General features: G+C 32.4%; 1 protein-coding gene across 2 annotated transcripts in view; it reads right to left on the bottom strand.

Moving 5' to 3' along the window:
• Positions 1-1,300: 1,300 nt before the first annotated feature.
• LOC140670812 (solute carrier family 7 member 14) overlaps positions 1,301-15,936 on the bottom strand; it is an 85,492-nt gene continuing 70,856 nt past the window's right edge. For both annotated transcript variants that reach the window (XM_072901601.1, XM_072901600.1), the window contains exons 7-14: positions 15,324-15,507; positions 14,515-14,639; positions 13,791-14,044; positions 12,436-12,678; positions 10,758-10,902; positions 10,349-10,442; positions 10,109-10,236; positions 1,301-9,682 (exon numbers count right to left, since the gene is read on the bottom strand). In XM_072901601.1, the coding sequence (XP_072757702.1) occupies positions 9,294-9,682; positions 10,109-10,236; positions 10,349-10,442; positions 10,758-10,902; positions 12,436-12,678; positions 13,791-14,044; positions 14,515-14,639; positions 15,324-15,507 (1,562 nt within the window). In that variant the 3' untranslated portion in view covers positions 1,301-9,293. The remainder of the gene's footprint in view (positions 9,683-10,108; positions 10,237-10,348; positions 10,443-10,757; positions 10,903-12,435; positions 12,679-13,790; positions 14,045-14,514; positions 14,640-15,323; positions 15,508-15,936) is intronic.

Raw genomic sequence — 15,936 nt, forward strand, 5'->3', positions numbered from 1 at the left:
AAACGCGTCGTCTGTCTAATGAGGGTGTGTGACTACTGACTGCAAGAATCGCGCAGATCGTCTGACAACTGAAAGGTCAGTACTACTTGGCATTATTCGCGCTGCCAAGAAAAGGGCTTCATCCACTTTTATTCTCTCTCTCTTCCGTTTCTCTTGTATTTATGCTCGCCTAAAATGTGAAAAGAATTTATTTATTTATTTAAGAATCGTTATATTACGAAAACATTCCTTCTGATAATATTTATCAATTAACTCTCTTTATCTATTTATTGTTCTTTAAAAGATATATATTAAGCTTTTCGATCCTTTCTAGAAGCTATAAGATAATTCTTTTGAAATATTTTAGTTAAATATCACGATTAAAAATACTTTGTTGTTGAAAATGATTTAAAAAATATAGATGAAAAAACTATACTCACCTTCTGCTGTCGAAATTAAAATGTTCACTTTAATTTTAGTTTCATCTTCGGCCCTTTCTATTTTTAATTTTACATTTATTAACATTTCAAAGTTACTTATACTTCACAAAGAAAAAATCATAAGATATAAAAACTGAATTAATAGAAAAAAATTTCACAATAAGATCGTACAAAAGAAATAATAGAAAAACGATATAAAAAAGATCTGTTTAATTCAATTGAACAATAATTTTTCCTTCGTGAATAATTATACTTATTTATCTCGACACACACACACACACACACACACACACACACACACATACATATATGTATATATGTAGGAAATGTAACGGCGAGGACGTATTAGCTTTTGAATAATCACTTTTATTTTTGATCCTTATCAATATTAAACAACGTATATAGTTACGTAAGGGTATATATATTACATGGAAAAAATTCTGTCCTTCTCGTGCGCATATATCTTCCCGAGATACCTCGAGTGCCCTCCACCCGACCGGCCCGAGAGAAACAAAGTGTATCATGCAACAAGATATATCATACAACATTCACACTCGCATACTTTCTCTCTCTCTCTCTCTCTCTCTCTCTCGCTTTCGCTCACATTCTCTCTTTCATTTTCTCTTTCTCCCTCGTTCTCTCTGCTCTTCTTAGGGGCAAGAAAAATCTTTTTTTTTTTCTGGTATTTTCTCGGCAAAACAGCGAGAAAGATAGCGTTCAACGGAACTTCCGACGTCAAAGAACGCTTTCGCATTTCCATCCTTGGACGATATATTTATTATACATAAAGTCGCCTGCTACCCCTCTCGTAATCTCGGATCTTCCGCTTATAAACGCGGGAACGATGCACCTTTTGTAAGTAACAAGCGACTCGAGTAGAATTTGCAGAGTGTGTTACGCGCTGTCGCAAATTTACGTACCTTACGTAGGAGATTAAAATCGCTACGAGTTAATTTTTTAATATTGATATAGCGTCCGTTCTCTTCTTTTTTTTTTTTTTTTTTTTTTGCTTTTGTTTTTTGGTAATATCATATTATTTATATAAAGATATTGACGTGCAACGTCGGATGCAGCTTCCAGAACGCGGATTCCATTACACTGTTAGTTGAGGTGTCAAAAATAAAACGCACAGCTGTTTGTTAAGTCACAGAGTGGGAATCGTAGAGAAGAACGAAGAGAAAAAAATATGACTTTGCGCCAAATTACAGCGCCGCTAGTGTTACTCTATTGTATTCTATTTTTTAATCAGAGTTTTTTTTTTTTTTTTTGTTACAGTATGTATATTTATGTGGCTTTTAAAAATTCTCTGTCATTCTTAGCGTTTGTTTCTTCTTTTTTTCCTTTTTTCTTCATTTCTACAAGACGTACTTCTCTCCTCCGGCTTTACATTCGTACATTTACATCGAGCACACGCGCTCGCTATTATGGCCCGAAAACAAACTGTTCCTTAGCCATCGATTGCTTATTTTCTACCCTCCGTTATTTGCATATCACACTTGCAATGGAAAAAAAGAATCGCAAGTTTATATATTTTTTTTTATTTATATTCAGAAAGGAATCTCTTTTTTCTTTTTTTTTTTTTTAACTACACAATGTTATTGCATTCGATAAATGTCAATTCCACGTGAACTGAAAAGTGACACATACGCTTTCCTCTATTGAAAGTGCGATATTTCTCCGCGTCATGTCTCCTCTCGTAGAAGCTAATACTTTCAACTTACAGCCATCTGAACTCTCAAGGTATTCCACAGCGAGTCACTTGCTTCAAGGTACGGCAGGCAAAACTCTTGGATCTGCCAAGTTTTTGAATAAAACATGCCTTTTGTCAAATTACAATAAACGTCCGATTTGAAAGCAATATCTCGACAAAAGATATATATATATATATATATATATATATATATATATATATATCCTGAAATTTCTTTTTCAAACTTTAACATCGTTCAGATCGCCTTCGTTTTCTTTCGACGCAGCAGAGATTCCTCTGTGACTTAAATAATTTTATATTTTTATACAGTTTGTACCTCGGCCGACATTGTCTCGCCGCTCTGTGCAATAGGCCATTTTCTCCTATCTAAGAATTCGAAGGACTAATTAAAAGAGCAAAGAGTAAAATGTCGCGTTCTCCTTATCGTTTTGCTATTGATCTCGCACGCAGTTTTACTCTCTTCCCGAAACATACATCGAGACACGTAATCCGCTTACTAATAATCTACCCCAAGTAGCACATGTTCGTTTTATAAACATTTTCTAAACGTATCCAATATTTTTTAACCGTCAAGCAGCAATAAGAAACGTTTCAACAGAAACATTTTGAAAATCATGGTTTAAGAAACGTATTTTTTACGTTTCTATAAATAGAACAAAAATTAATTTTTTAATTCAAAATTATATATATATACACATTATTAAGACTGTACTTATTAAGACGATCCCCAGATAGCACAGAAAATTAAAAGATGACAAAAAGATGTCTTTTTGAAGTTATCTTTCTGACAAGGCTAAAAGATGTCTAAAAGAATATTTTTCCACCTATAAAAAAGTCATTTTTTAAAAGAAGTCTTCTAAAAGTCACAATTAATTTTAGTCGACGAAAAGATGTCTTTTTCATCATCTTTTCAACAAGACAAAAAAGATCTATTTTATAATATACGTGTTCCTTTGCCGCGACATGTTCAGACTTAACTATAACTCGTATTCAAGTTTTCATAACATGTATATAAGCCTAAAAGAACAGGTACTAAAGTATAAATATTAAATTATGTCTTTTTTGTTAATTTGACTTCTGATGTAATCTCGACAAGAGATTCAGAACATGATGAAAATAGATGGATTATATCCATAAATGCATTATTTATTGAATTTGTGAATAAACAAATTTTTCACAAATAAAGGAAAAAAAACGTATTTTGACAGTTTCTTAAACGTTTTTGTTTTGTTAGAAAATGACGTTTCTCTTAACGTTTTTTAAGCGGACGTTTTAACCAATCAGAAACGTTTTTAAAAGCCGGTTCTAAAACGTTTCGCAGAAACATTTGTGAAATGTTTTTGAAACGAATATGTGCTACTTGGGAACATTGTTCGCATACTTGAATTAACAGGCTAAAAAAATATAAGGAAGCCATACCAACATTTCCGATTTTAAAGTTCAATTAAAAATTGATTTGGAAAAAAAATGTTGCAAAGTTATTATATTTTCAGTTTACTTATAGGAATCGCTTGTTGTATTTCGTGTTTTCTCCCAGAACGTAATTCTTCGTAAACTGTAATCTATTATATTCTCTAAGTGTGTGTGTGTGTGAGAGTGAGATTCCTGTAATACTTCTTATAGTTTTATATAATTTAATACGAGGTCACTTTGACAGCTTAACGTGAAAATTGACTCATGCGCGCTTTTTGTGTTTAAAATCACTGCAAGATCACGCATTTTATGGACCATCTTCGTTAAACGTTATTTTAATATGACGTAACGATAATTTATCTACGAAATTAAATCAATTTTCATAAAAATGAGACTCTTTATTAGCTCCATTTCATTAAGCACGCCGTTTCGATCATCACACATTTTCTTGTCCATTTGTCAAGGAAGGGATCTCTAACGTTTCGTCTAACATCTGGAGAGAGATGTGTACAGGCACTATTCTTTCACAGAATAAACTCCTCCAACACGCGACACATGTTACGTCACCGTGGACAAGAGAATGCCAACACGTTCGATTTTCATTGCTCATTATCGATTGCTAACTTTATTTCGAGAATGTTCAAGATTGCTTAGTAATATTGTTCATCATGCATATAATACAAGGTATATATATATATATATATTTATTTATTTATTTAACGGTCAAGCGGCACGAATTTGTGCTTTGCTTTCGGAGAAAGTGCCGCGTGTAAAATTACATTCGAATCCGTAAATCGTATTCGTTATAGGAGCCCATCTTTATTTTCTTGTAAAATGACATATCACGGTGACGTAAGACCCAGTGTGTAACAAAACAATTTCCCTAAAATATCCGCGACATTATTACAGGGGTAGAGGATCAAGATAAAAAGAAAAGGAACACGCATTTGTAAATTGCATCGAAATTCACGTCTGAGCTCCGTTCGCAATAAAATTCCTCATTACAGATAATAATACGTCCGTTTAATCTTCTTCCGACAATTTTTTAATTAAATGCCATTTTTATTAATTTTATTTTCAACATCGAATATCTTGACAATTCTTAATTATTAAAATTCTATTCTATAATTAAAGAATCAAGTTTTCGATCTCATAGTCAGGGATGGAATTTAAGCAAAGTGTGATCCGTTTTGGAGGAAATTAATTTAAAAATAAAAATAAAAATTAATTAACTGAATTAATAATTCGTAATATTAGGAGCGTAAACGCAAATCTCCGGGGCCGTATCTCTTATATGTGTGTACGTACATTACCTAAAAAATCGAACAGTCTCGTGTGTATAGAAAGTATTCTACGTATATTGGAACATATATGTATATATATATATATATATATATATCTCGTCGACGGCGCGCATATGCTATACATATTTAGCGTAGGCTAACTGTATATAATCACGCAACGTTTCCGCGACTTTCCCGCGTCGCGGATAAAGATACTGATATGTGAAAAGATCACCTCCGATCGATATGTTAGAGAATAAAAAAGCGAGACGCGCGCGCGAGCTCTCGACCTGCCCCTGTAGCATGTCGAGTATTGATCCTCTTCTTTTGATCCTCCAATCAATTTTATGCCCGAAACGATCGACGTTCGCCGTTCAAGATTTAGATCACAGAATATATATATATATATATATATATATATATATATATATATATATATTTTTTTTTTAACTCGCACGTGAGATTAATCCCGTTGACAGATCGGTCGCGTTGACAGATTCGCGCGCGAGATGCACAAAAAGGGAATCAAAGGGCGAACGATCGATCTTTGGAACGAATTTGCTTCTGGTACAAAGACCGAAATATACGCGAAGATAATTGCAATAGAGCAGTTTCGATTATTATATAAAAAGAAAAATAGATACATTACATACGTAATAGAAATATGTCACATATTAAATTCATCTCGAACAAGTAAACTTTTATTATTCTCTCTTTCTCTCGATCGTTAAATAATATCTTACTCTGCGATAATTATATTCATAATTTAATTAATTGTATCCTCCGTAAGAATAATTTTTATAACGATAAACAATTGTCAATCTCTTCTCCTAGTCGGACCCGTCGATATTCCGTCATTTAAACGATCGATTGGACGCGCGATAATTTCTATTCAATCACAGTGTTTCTTCTCGAAGCAATTTCATATTTTCGAAGCGATCAATTTCCTTCTATCGTCAACTTCCGTCCACTTTTGGGAAAGGGACGCGGAGAGGTGTCGGATGACTCGAGAGCCGCGGGAATTTGCGATTTCCATTCGCACGGCCGGACGAAGTAGTTAGTATCATATAAAGTGGTTGGGAGCAGGACAAAAAAGTAAATACAGACACGAGAAGAAATGCAGTTTTCGCGAAAGCGGGGGAAAGGTGTCGTCGTACCTGCCAACGACCTTCGCCCGTTCGAGCAATCGACGCGACGCGTCGCGATGCTCTTCTGGAAGATGCACGATCGAATGTCGAATAGTATGCACAACGTGTGTCTCCGTTTCGAGCAGAGAAGAAGAAGAAAAAAAATGATGGAGAAGCGGTAACAACTTAATTAATAATGCAAAAATACTTTATACATTTTTGAGGAGATGAAAACAGTCTTGAGATAAGAATAATTTGTGTCATAATTAATTAGGGGCTCAGTTTACTCTCAAATTGATGATTTTTAAAAATTTTTCTGGAGAATTTTGGAAATTAATATTCTTAGCGTTTTACATATACATTTTTGTTTATATTTAAACAGTACGTCAATGTTTTTAAATCTTGGATATTTAGCTTTTTTTTAATTTTATGTGATTGTCTAAAATAAAAAAAAATTCTATTTTGTAGAATATATTTTTGAAAAATACTAAACCTGTTTATTCAAATCTTGTGAAAAAAATTCCCTTTCAAGTAAAAAGACTTTTTAAAGATTTTTTTTTAAGGAAAACTTTCCAGATTAAATTTTTTATTGCATCTTCTAATGTTCTTCATTTATAAGGAAAAGAGCTTCTTAAGTTTCAAGTAACTTTTTTTAATGTAATGTAAAAACTTTCGTAAGATAAGCATTTTTCACTTGCATAAAATTTTCATTTTTTTAACACTAAAAATTATAATAAAGAATACGTATGCGTATTCAATATTTTGTTGAAACATATAAATAAAAAAATATCTTTGTAATACATTTTAAATGCAAAATTTACTTAGCTTGCTGACTATTTACAAATTAAATGTAAAATTAAAAGAGAGACTCAAAGAGAGAATTTTTTAATCCCAATAAAAATCTCTGATTTTTTCAGGTATAAAAGGAATCTCTGAGATTTGCAGGTTTTACATGTTTTTTTTTCAGAAAATAGACACTTTGTGAACTTAATTCCATTAGAAAAAATTGACACATAAAAAAGTAGTGTTATTTTAAAGATATTTTTTTTATCTCTTAAAAGTCAATTAAATATTAATTTTTTTTTAAATTCTTAGGTTCAATATTTCAAAAATATCAGCAAAACTAGACTGAGTTTTTTGAGACAATTATACGAGAAACAGCATGTCATACTGTCAATTTAAAAAAAAAAAAAAAAACATACTCTTTAAACATCAATAAAAACATATGTACATAAAACGTCAAAAAAATTCTAATATTCTTTAAAAAAATTTGATAAAGTCATCAATTTTGCATACTACTTGTATTAGCCTGGGCCTCCTAAGACTATCGTACTGTGCGTGACTCAGATTGTACAACAGCTTCGACCTTGGGCGATAAATTCTCGGTGACGAATCTTATGCAATTTCCGGTCGCATTACTCGATTGTTCCGCAATATCGCGGATCGATATCGTTATATCTATCCCAGCGTTTTATCGCAATCGCATGTCGTATTTTTTACGTTTTCCTGGGCCTCGAAATATACTTGGTTGACTGATCGCTTTGCGACGATTGATTTTAGCATGACTGATTCGCTCCTTAAATTAATTATATGAATGTTAATTAGACACGTCACACGGTGCTGGCGTATTCTCTCAAATTATATTATCCATTATACCGAGCCGAACTAATTAGAAGCCATCACACGTGGTATGAATAAGTAATCGGCTGCTCGGGACGGAGACACGGGCGCGCATCTTCCCGACTTTAATTAATATCGAAGGCTATCATCCTCGATTCATCGCGCGGAACACACTAGCGGACAGAGAAGCACAACGGACTTGTGCACGTACGGAGAAACGGTTTGTCTCGAAACACCGAAGATATGTACACGAAAACGAAATCTTATCTCCCTCTCTCGACTCCCTCTGTTGTTCTGCAAGAAACAGACATATTAAAAAAATCGATTAAAGATCAAATTTAATCTCTGTAAAACTAAACATCTAATCTTATTCCTATTATTTACTCGAAATTTATCTTTGATAAGGAATTTTCATATTCCATTTTATTTAATTAAAGCGAAGAATGTAAATATACAATTATTCTTATCAATTTTTTTAATAAGTCTATTTTGTTTTCCCTCTCGAAAGCCGAGCAAACGTCAATTGAAATCCTTCATCCGTTGGGAGGCGACGAGCGCTTAAATCCTAGATAATTTATACAAATTGTGTGTAAATTAATAATCAAAGGGTTTTTACTCGAGGTAAGACGTATGTAAGTATGTAGTAAGCTTAGGTATACGATTATAATATGTTAGACTAAACTTCTTTTTTTTTGGGGGGGGAGAAAGACTAAAGTTAGGCAAGAGATGACGTTTCTGTTTTTCTTTTTTTCTTATTTCTTCAATTAAATTAAACATGTTCTCTCTTCTCTATTAATTCATTCGAACACGTACTCTCTTCTTCTTCTTCTTCTTCTTCAGGCACACCTCCTTCTCGTTTGTTCTATTTTGTCTCTCATTGTTTTTTCCCCATTCTCTCATTCTCTCGTATCTCTCAGTCACCCTTTCGCCCCGACGACACTTTCATTCTCGTCTCGCATTCGCTTCGGACTAGCGATAAATTTGAACTTATGTTAGCAGTTAGAACGCTCTCTTGGAAAACACAAGTTTCGCCTTATATACTACTAATGGTAATGGTCTCTTCATCTTCCACCCTTCTCCCCTCTTTTATCCCAATACTCTTTTTTTGGTTTATGTCGCGTTCCCCTTTCCCCTTTCTCTTCTCCTCCTCGTCTGCAACCTCGTCAACGACGATACTATACAACTAGAATAATAAATATTGCCGCAAAATTATTTGCTACATTCGTCCCAAATATAGTAGTCAACAAGTCCGACCCTCGGAGTATCGCGGATTTTGGTCTCCACCGACGTGCAAATCTTTCCGATAATCTATTAATAGTCACGTATATTTTTGAGAAAAAAGACTAAATTGAAACGTATTCAAGATATATAATTATCTTCAACAAATTTGAATACTCCTACAAACTTATTATTATATTTCAAGACGACATTTTCACTCTGAATTTTAATCATATATCATGAGATAATAACAATTTGTTGAAAGTTGATCAAAGTGTTCCCAGGAGGATCTCGCGCGGCCGTCCAAGTTCGAATCCAAAATCATCGCAATATCCGGAGGGTCTAGTGTCACCGGTGATCATCATCCGATGCCAATCACGCGCGCAAACGTGTTTGTCAGGCGTTGTGTAATAATACCTTTCTCTCTCTCTCTCTCTCTCTCTCTTTCGGTTCGTGTGTTATGTGTACATTAATATCCGCTCGGCATCGCGCACGACGCTCCTCAATCGTCCCAGGAGGGGAAGTTGTCCTGATCGATGAACAAGGTCGTCGTCGTCGACGCAGTTTGGTCGATGCGGTGGCCGCTCGCCGTTTGCCTCTGCTGATAGCCCCCGCCGATGTGTTGCTGTTGCTGCTGCTGCTGGTTTGGCGTGCCGCCAAAATTCGTGCTGCCGAACACGGGCTGGCCGAACGCGTCCAACTGTTGGCTCTCGTAGATGCTGCGATCCGGCGTCGCGTACTGCTTCTGCGCCTGCCGTTGATGGTGGTCGGTGACGGTCAGCTCGATATTGCCAGCCGTGCCGCCGACAACCACGTCGTCGACGTTTTCCGAAGCGTTCGCCTCCTCCAGACTGCTGTTCTTGATGCCGTAATAGAAATACATGATAAAACCTGACGACAGATACAAGCGGCTCTGATTGATTGACGATCCGTAGAAAGGAACCAGTACACGAAATATATTCTATTTTCTAGTTAAAATATCAGATTACTCAGACAGCACCAAATATTTATTATAATTATTTAAATAGTTTTAAAATTTTAGATTGAATACATTATAAATATTTACTATCAATATTTGTGAAATATTTACAAAATAATTACTATAAATATTTATGTTTTACTTATCATAAATATTACCATATATCAAATATTTCATCATTTTAAGAATATTTAAAAAATAATATTTTCATAAATACTTATCATAAATATTATGTGCTGTCTGGGTAAATCGACTGGTGTTTTTCTTATAGATAACTAAATAATTTATATGAATTTTTATATATGTTTTATAAATGCAATATATAATTTTTTTTATACCTAGAGTCATCCAGACCGTAAATCTGACTAAGGTGAGGATGCTGAGCTTGAAAATGAGATAAATGTTGACGGTAACGGCGATCGCGGGGACGAAGGGTAAGCCCGGAGTCATAAACATTACGCTATTTCTAAAACAAAAAGGAAACGTCGGGAATTAGTACGTAGTTCGTTAAATTGCTTCACGCTCGGCTGGACTTTGTAATTTGGGAATTATATGAGACTACGAATTAATAATCCTACCTATTTTGCGGCTTTCTACTGATGGCGAGAAGTATACCAATTATGGCAAAGAGAAAGAGAAATAGTAATATCGTTGAGAACGTCCCCATATTACCTGTAAAAAAAAAGGAAAGGGGCGTGCAATATTAAATAATAATTAATGGTGATTTATAGTGATTTATAAAGTTGAGATCAAGTGTTTAAGAATTTTTTTTAATCTTGCATTTATTTTAAAATTGTGTTATCTATATTTTTCTGTGATAATGCAAGATCAAATATTTAAGAAAAATCTATATATATATCTTTCTTCTGTCTTTTTTTATATTAAAAAAAATATATAAAAATTAAAATTAAAATTTGATTCATTTCATGAATAATTAAATGTATTAGATATATGTATATATATATAATAGGAGTGTAAATTTCTCACCCATCCCACAGACGATAATCAAGTCAAAGATAAGGATCAATAAGTATAAGATCCCAACAAGCTTCATGACGTAACGTCCTGACGCTTCTGTCGCAGGACCTCTGTCCACCCATGGGAATATCGCAGGACAAAGATATTGAGCCGCCTACGGAGTGTCATGCTTCATTAATTTCATAATAATCAATTAAAATTAGTTATTGTAAACAAAACTTAAAAAATCGATACAGAATATATTTTATAATCATCATTATTTATTTTGATAAATTATTTTTTTATGTCAGAACTTTCTTTCAAGGATGCATCAGAAATAATTCTAATTCTGTTTAAAAAGAAGGAAAATATTCTGAAAATTTATATATATATATATATATATATATATATATATATATATATGTATATAATAAAATTAGTTATTGTAAGCAAAATTTAAAATCAATGCACAAATTTTATAATCGTCAAAATTATTTATTTTGATAAATTATTTTATTTTTTCTCAAGTCAGAGAACTTTCTTTAAATAATGCATCGGAAATTCTAATTTGGTTTAAGGATGTTTAGCACCTACAATTGGAGCAAATAGTAGTCGAAATTGACGAATATATACTTTTCTCATATATCTTAATATATGATTATTATAAAGATTGCATAAAATCTTATTATTTATTCATAGCTAGAGTGTAGAAATGTATTTTCCAACTTCTGTTGCTTTTTTTCGGAGAATTTTCGTGTTTCTTAAATTATAATGAGAAACTTTATCATTGACGGTACCTCGATTTCAACATTACAGCATAAAATTTGAATTATAAAAATAAAAGAATTTACTCGTACAGAGTAATTAAAAATATCAGAATAAAAATTATAATAGTAAATAATGACAAAATATAGAAGATTTTTAACTATTTCCTTGATAATTTTAATAATTTGTCATTTCTCCGAGAAGAAAGAAATGTGGCAACATGATAATTTTTCATAAATTGGTCAAATTGACATATGATGCCTAGTCGCTTCTCGCTTACACGTCTGTATATAGAGGCTTCTTCATATTTTAAAAGATATTAAAATGTCAAAAAAGGCTCAGCTGAATGCTATGTTACCACGTTTTCACAATAAATAATATATCATCTCGGATAACAGGACGAAATTGAGAAAATTATATTCAATATCTTTCGAACTAGTCAGTACTTGACCAAAATTATGTGATCAAATATTTCCTCTATATTTAAACTATACTTTTGCAAATTTTGAATAAATTTCTATTATTATTTCTATCTATTTTAGCTCTTAAATCAATAAGATTACAGGTTTTTTAAGATAGAAAATCTGTAATTGTATCAATTTAAGGACTAAAAAGAACAGAAATAATTATATTTATACTTATTTATATAAATAATTATATTAATACTTTTATTTATAATTAGCTCCACAAAATAATTATATTTATAATAATATCGACGGGTAAATTCATTGCAAATTAAAATTCTTATAACTTTTGATTGCTTCAGTGAATCAACTCTAAGTTTTTTTATAAGTCTCTGAACATGTATCAGAACAATCTATGCAAATTTTCTTAAATTCCTATATTTTTAAAAATAGGTACTAAACATCCTTAAGAAAAAAGGAAAGTATTCTCTCAAACATTTTTATTACCAAAGGTCCTTGTTATTAGATTTGAATCCTACCTGCAGCCGGCGCTGTAGATAATTCAACGGTGGTCCTATGATCGGCGTGTTTCCGGGATACTGATGAGCGCTACCGCAACTCGAGGCTGCAGCGGCCGCGTGAACGCTACCGTAAAATTTATTCTCCGTCCTGTCGCTCACGAGATACTGGTCGTCCTTACCCAGTCCCACCTCGTCCTCCTCGCCGCCGTACGTGTCGTCCGAATCAGGGGACGAGCTATTGCACCTCCTCACCCGCCGCACCTGTAATAATAATGCAAATTCGAATCGTCCTTTCTTACATCATATTATACATTTGACGCAATTTCCTTGGTCGACAATGCAATATTGCGAGAAAAATGAAAGGAAAAAGTGTCATCTTAAATATTTTAACGATATAAAAGACTCTTTCTTGTTTAAAGAAGGAGTGCCTACTCAAATCTTGTAAAAAGTACTTATAATTCCCTAATTATCCAGATATTTTTATTCAAAGTTTCAGAATATTAAAAGAATATCAAAATAAATTTGTTTATTTTATTGCATAAGTTTTCTGTTTTAAATGATTTTATTGCTAAATTTGTAAGTGTATAAAAACTTCATTTTTTTATCTCATTAAAAATTACAAGAAATACTGCACGTAGTGCAATATTTTGTTAAGACATTGAATATATAAAGAAAAATAAATATATATTTTTAATTTATTTTAAATGTCATATGCCGCCTGTTTACAATATAAAAAAATTATTAAAGAGAAATTTCTTTAAAAAATTCCTTGAATTCCAATAAAGTTCCATAAAAATTGTCTGATTTTTCCAGGTACAAAAGAAAGTGTTGAAAATTCCAGATATTCCAGAAAGTTAACATTGTTCTTGTTTAAAGAAAAATTTTCGCTAAATAGATAAAAAAAAAGAAAAAATATGAAAAAAGGAAAAAAGAATATTTTTAAAAAATAATTAAAAAATATGTGGGTGTTCTCTCAGAAGTAATTGCTCGCCGGAAGTTTTCTCAATTCGAAAATAACCAAGTGTAAAAGTGACATTTTTAACCCACTAAAGAACCCACAGATAAAAATTTAAAACTTTTTAGTTTAATATTTTTAAAAGAGAAACATGTAAAGCTAAAGAATTTTATATAAAATTTTATATATTTTATATTTTTATAATATATTTTTATGTTTTATATTTTTATATATAAAATATACACAAATATATAACATTTCTCTAGCTTTACATTTTTCTCTTTTAAAATTTTAAAATTAAAAAGTTTTAAACTTTTATCTGTATAAATATTTTTTTTTTTTCTTTTTTCGTCGAGCTGGAATTTCTTCAATCACACGGAACATGTTTGCTGCACAAACACCGAGCATCACGTCTTACCGTGATGCGTTGTCCATTGTTGGTGGTCGTAAGCTCCGACTGGGACGCCTGGACCGAATTCAACGCGGTCGTAAGCTGATCGGGCCTAAGCTCCTTGCCATAAGATACTTGACCGTTCCCTTGCGTCTCCTTCGTGGGCGATCGACATGGGGTTCTCAGACTCTGCGGCAGCAACTCGACCAGATTTGTCGAGTGCGGCTGATACCGCAGTATCAGTACGCAGGTAGACACTAGGGTGTACGCCAGCAGCGTACCTGAAATATAACCGGAGATTTAAACATGCCTTTTCTTTTAGCGAGGGAATACTTCAAACTTGCGCTGTAAATTTGACAGATTATATTTATATTTATATTAATATTTTTAAAAAAATTTCGAAACTGCAATATAAAATATGTCCTATCTTTAAAAGAAGAAAATATTATGGATTATATTTTCTAGTATATTTACTATTATTTTATATTTATTATCATATTATATTATATATTTTTTTTATTTTATATATATATTTTTTTTAATATATTTGTGCGAAGAGACCGTTAATAGACAGTAATAGATTTTACTAATCGATAGTAATTATTTTGACAAAATGATTCAATAATAATCAATCAGTATCATACAAGCAATGATATGTCACTTTATATACATATGAAAGAATATTAAAAATGCGAAAAATGCTCGCCATTCAATTGGAAAGATTAAAAAATTGTTTTACATTATATCTTACCGATCGACATCATTTCCACCAATACTTCCAACCCGATTAACAGCGCAGCGAAAGCGGCGCATATACCGGAAGTTAGAGTCGCGATTGCGGGAGTGCCCGTCGCGGGCCAAACGTGGCTCAGGCTCCTGAATAATTAAAATGCGCTTATTAAAATCACTTTCGATAAAGCTGTCAATTATTCAATTGTTCGCTTAAATCATGTGATATCTATTCTCGTTTACTACAGCTATTTTTAGACGGCCCCTCTGACGTGTCTTACCACAAAGTTCATTCAATTTATTTAATTTCATCTAATTTAATTTAATTTTATTCAATTATTTTTTCCTTTTTATTTGTATTTTTTTATGTAATGGGATTTCCCGCGTATCATATATCATGCTAAATAAATAAATAAATTATATCGATGATACGTTAGATCGGTTTGAATTATTGTAATCTTATTTACATTAGACAAAATTGTTATTTCGATAATTAAAATTTAATGTGAATATATTAATTACATATAAATGCGTTGATTATATCTATGATATAACTCATATTATTTCTCCAACACACGTGATAGTATTTACCTTTAAATCATTATCAAAATATAATGCTATTCCGCATGTATCATGTTAAATAAATAAATAAATAGATAAAGATATGATATCGACTTTATGACTTATTAGATTGATTTGAATTATTACAATTTCATTTACATTTGACAAAGTTGTTATCGCGCTTATGTTGACAATTCGAAATACATTCATTGTATTAATGATTCAATATTATACACATGTGACAGTATTATATGACGTTTGAATCATTACCGAAATATAAGGCCATCCTGAGCCATCGCGTAGACTATCCTAGGCATTGGAAACATGCTGCCAAACATGGAGACTGTCAAGCCTGCCAGTGCACCAACCGCGACAATGTACTTGCACTTGTAGGCCCCTACTTGACCAAACATCTCCACCAATGCTGAATCCTGATCGACCTGGTCGTATGGAACTAAAACAGGAAAAGGAAAAACATGTTGACAAATATAAACATTGACGACTTACTTTCTTTTTCTTAAGGGGTCATGCTGAGGAATTTTGAAAAAATCGATTATTGGGTTTTGACATTTTCTGTAACACCTGGACAATATTCCCTGTAAGTTTCAAGTTAACCCGAATAAAATCGACGAAGTTATAAGCATGTTCCGCGCTCGATCGTTATTAGGAGCAAGTATAGTGCAGCAACTGCACGCAGGGAAGAATACTTGGTCGGTATAGCATCAAATTGATGTTTTATAGAGGCTCCAACTTGTACCGAAAATTTATTATACGAGCCTGAAATGATTCTATGTAAGTTAAAAAATAAATATTGTGTTTTGAAACTTTAAACGTATTTTTCTCAAAGCCACACATTTAAAATCGGTGACCAAGATAGCTCGAA

Source organism: Anoplolepis gracilipes, chromosome 11 (genome assembly GCF_047496725.1).
Source record: "Anoplolepis gracilipes chromosome 11, ASM4749672v1, whole genome shotgun sequence".
NCBI classification, from domain to species: Eukaryota; Metazoa; Arthropoda; class Insecta; order Hymenoptera; family Formicidae; genus Anoplolepis; species Anoplolepis gracilipes.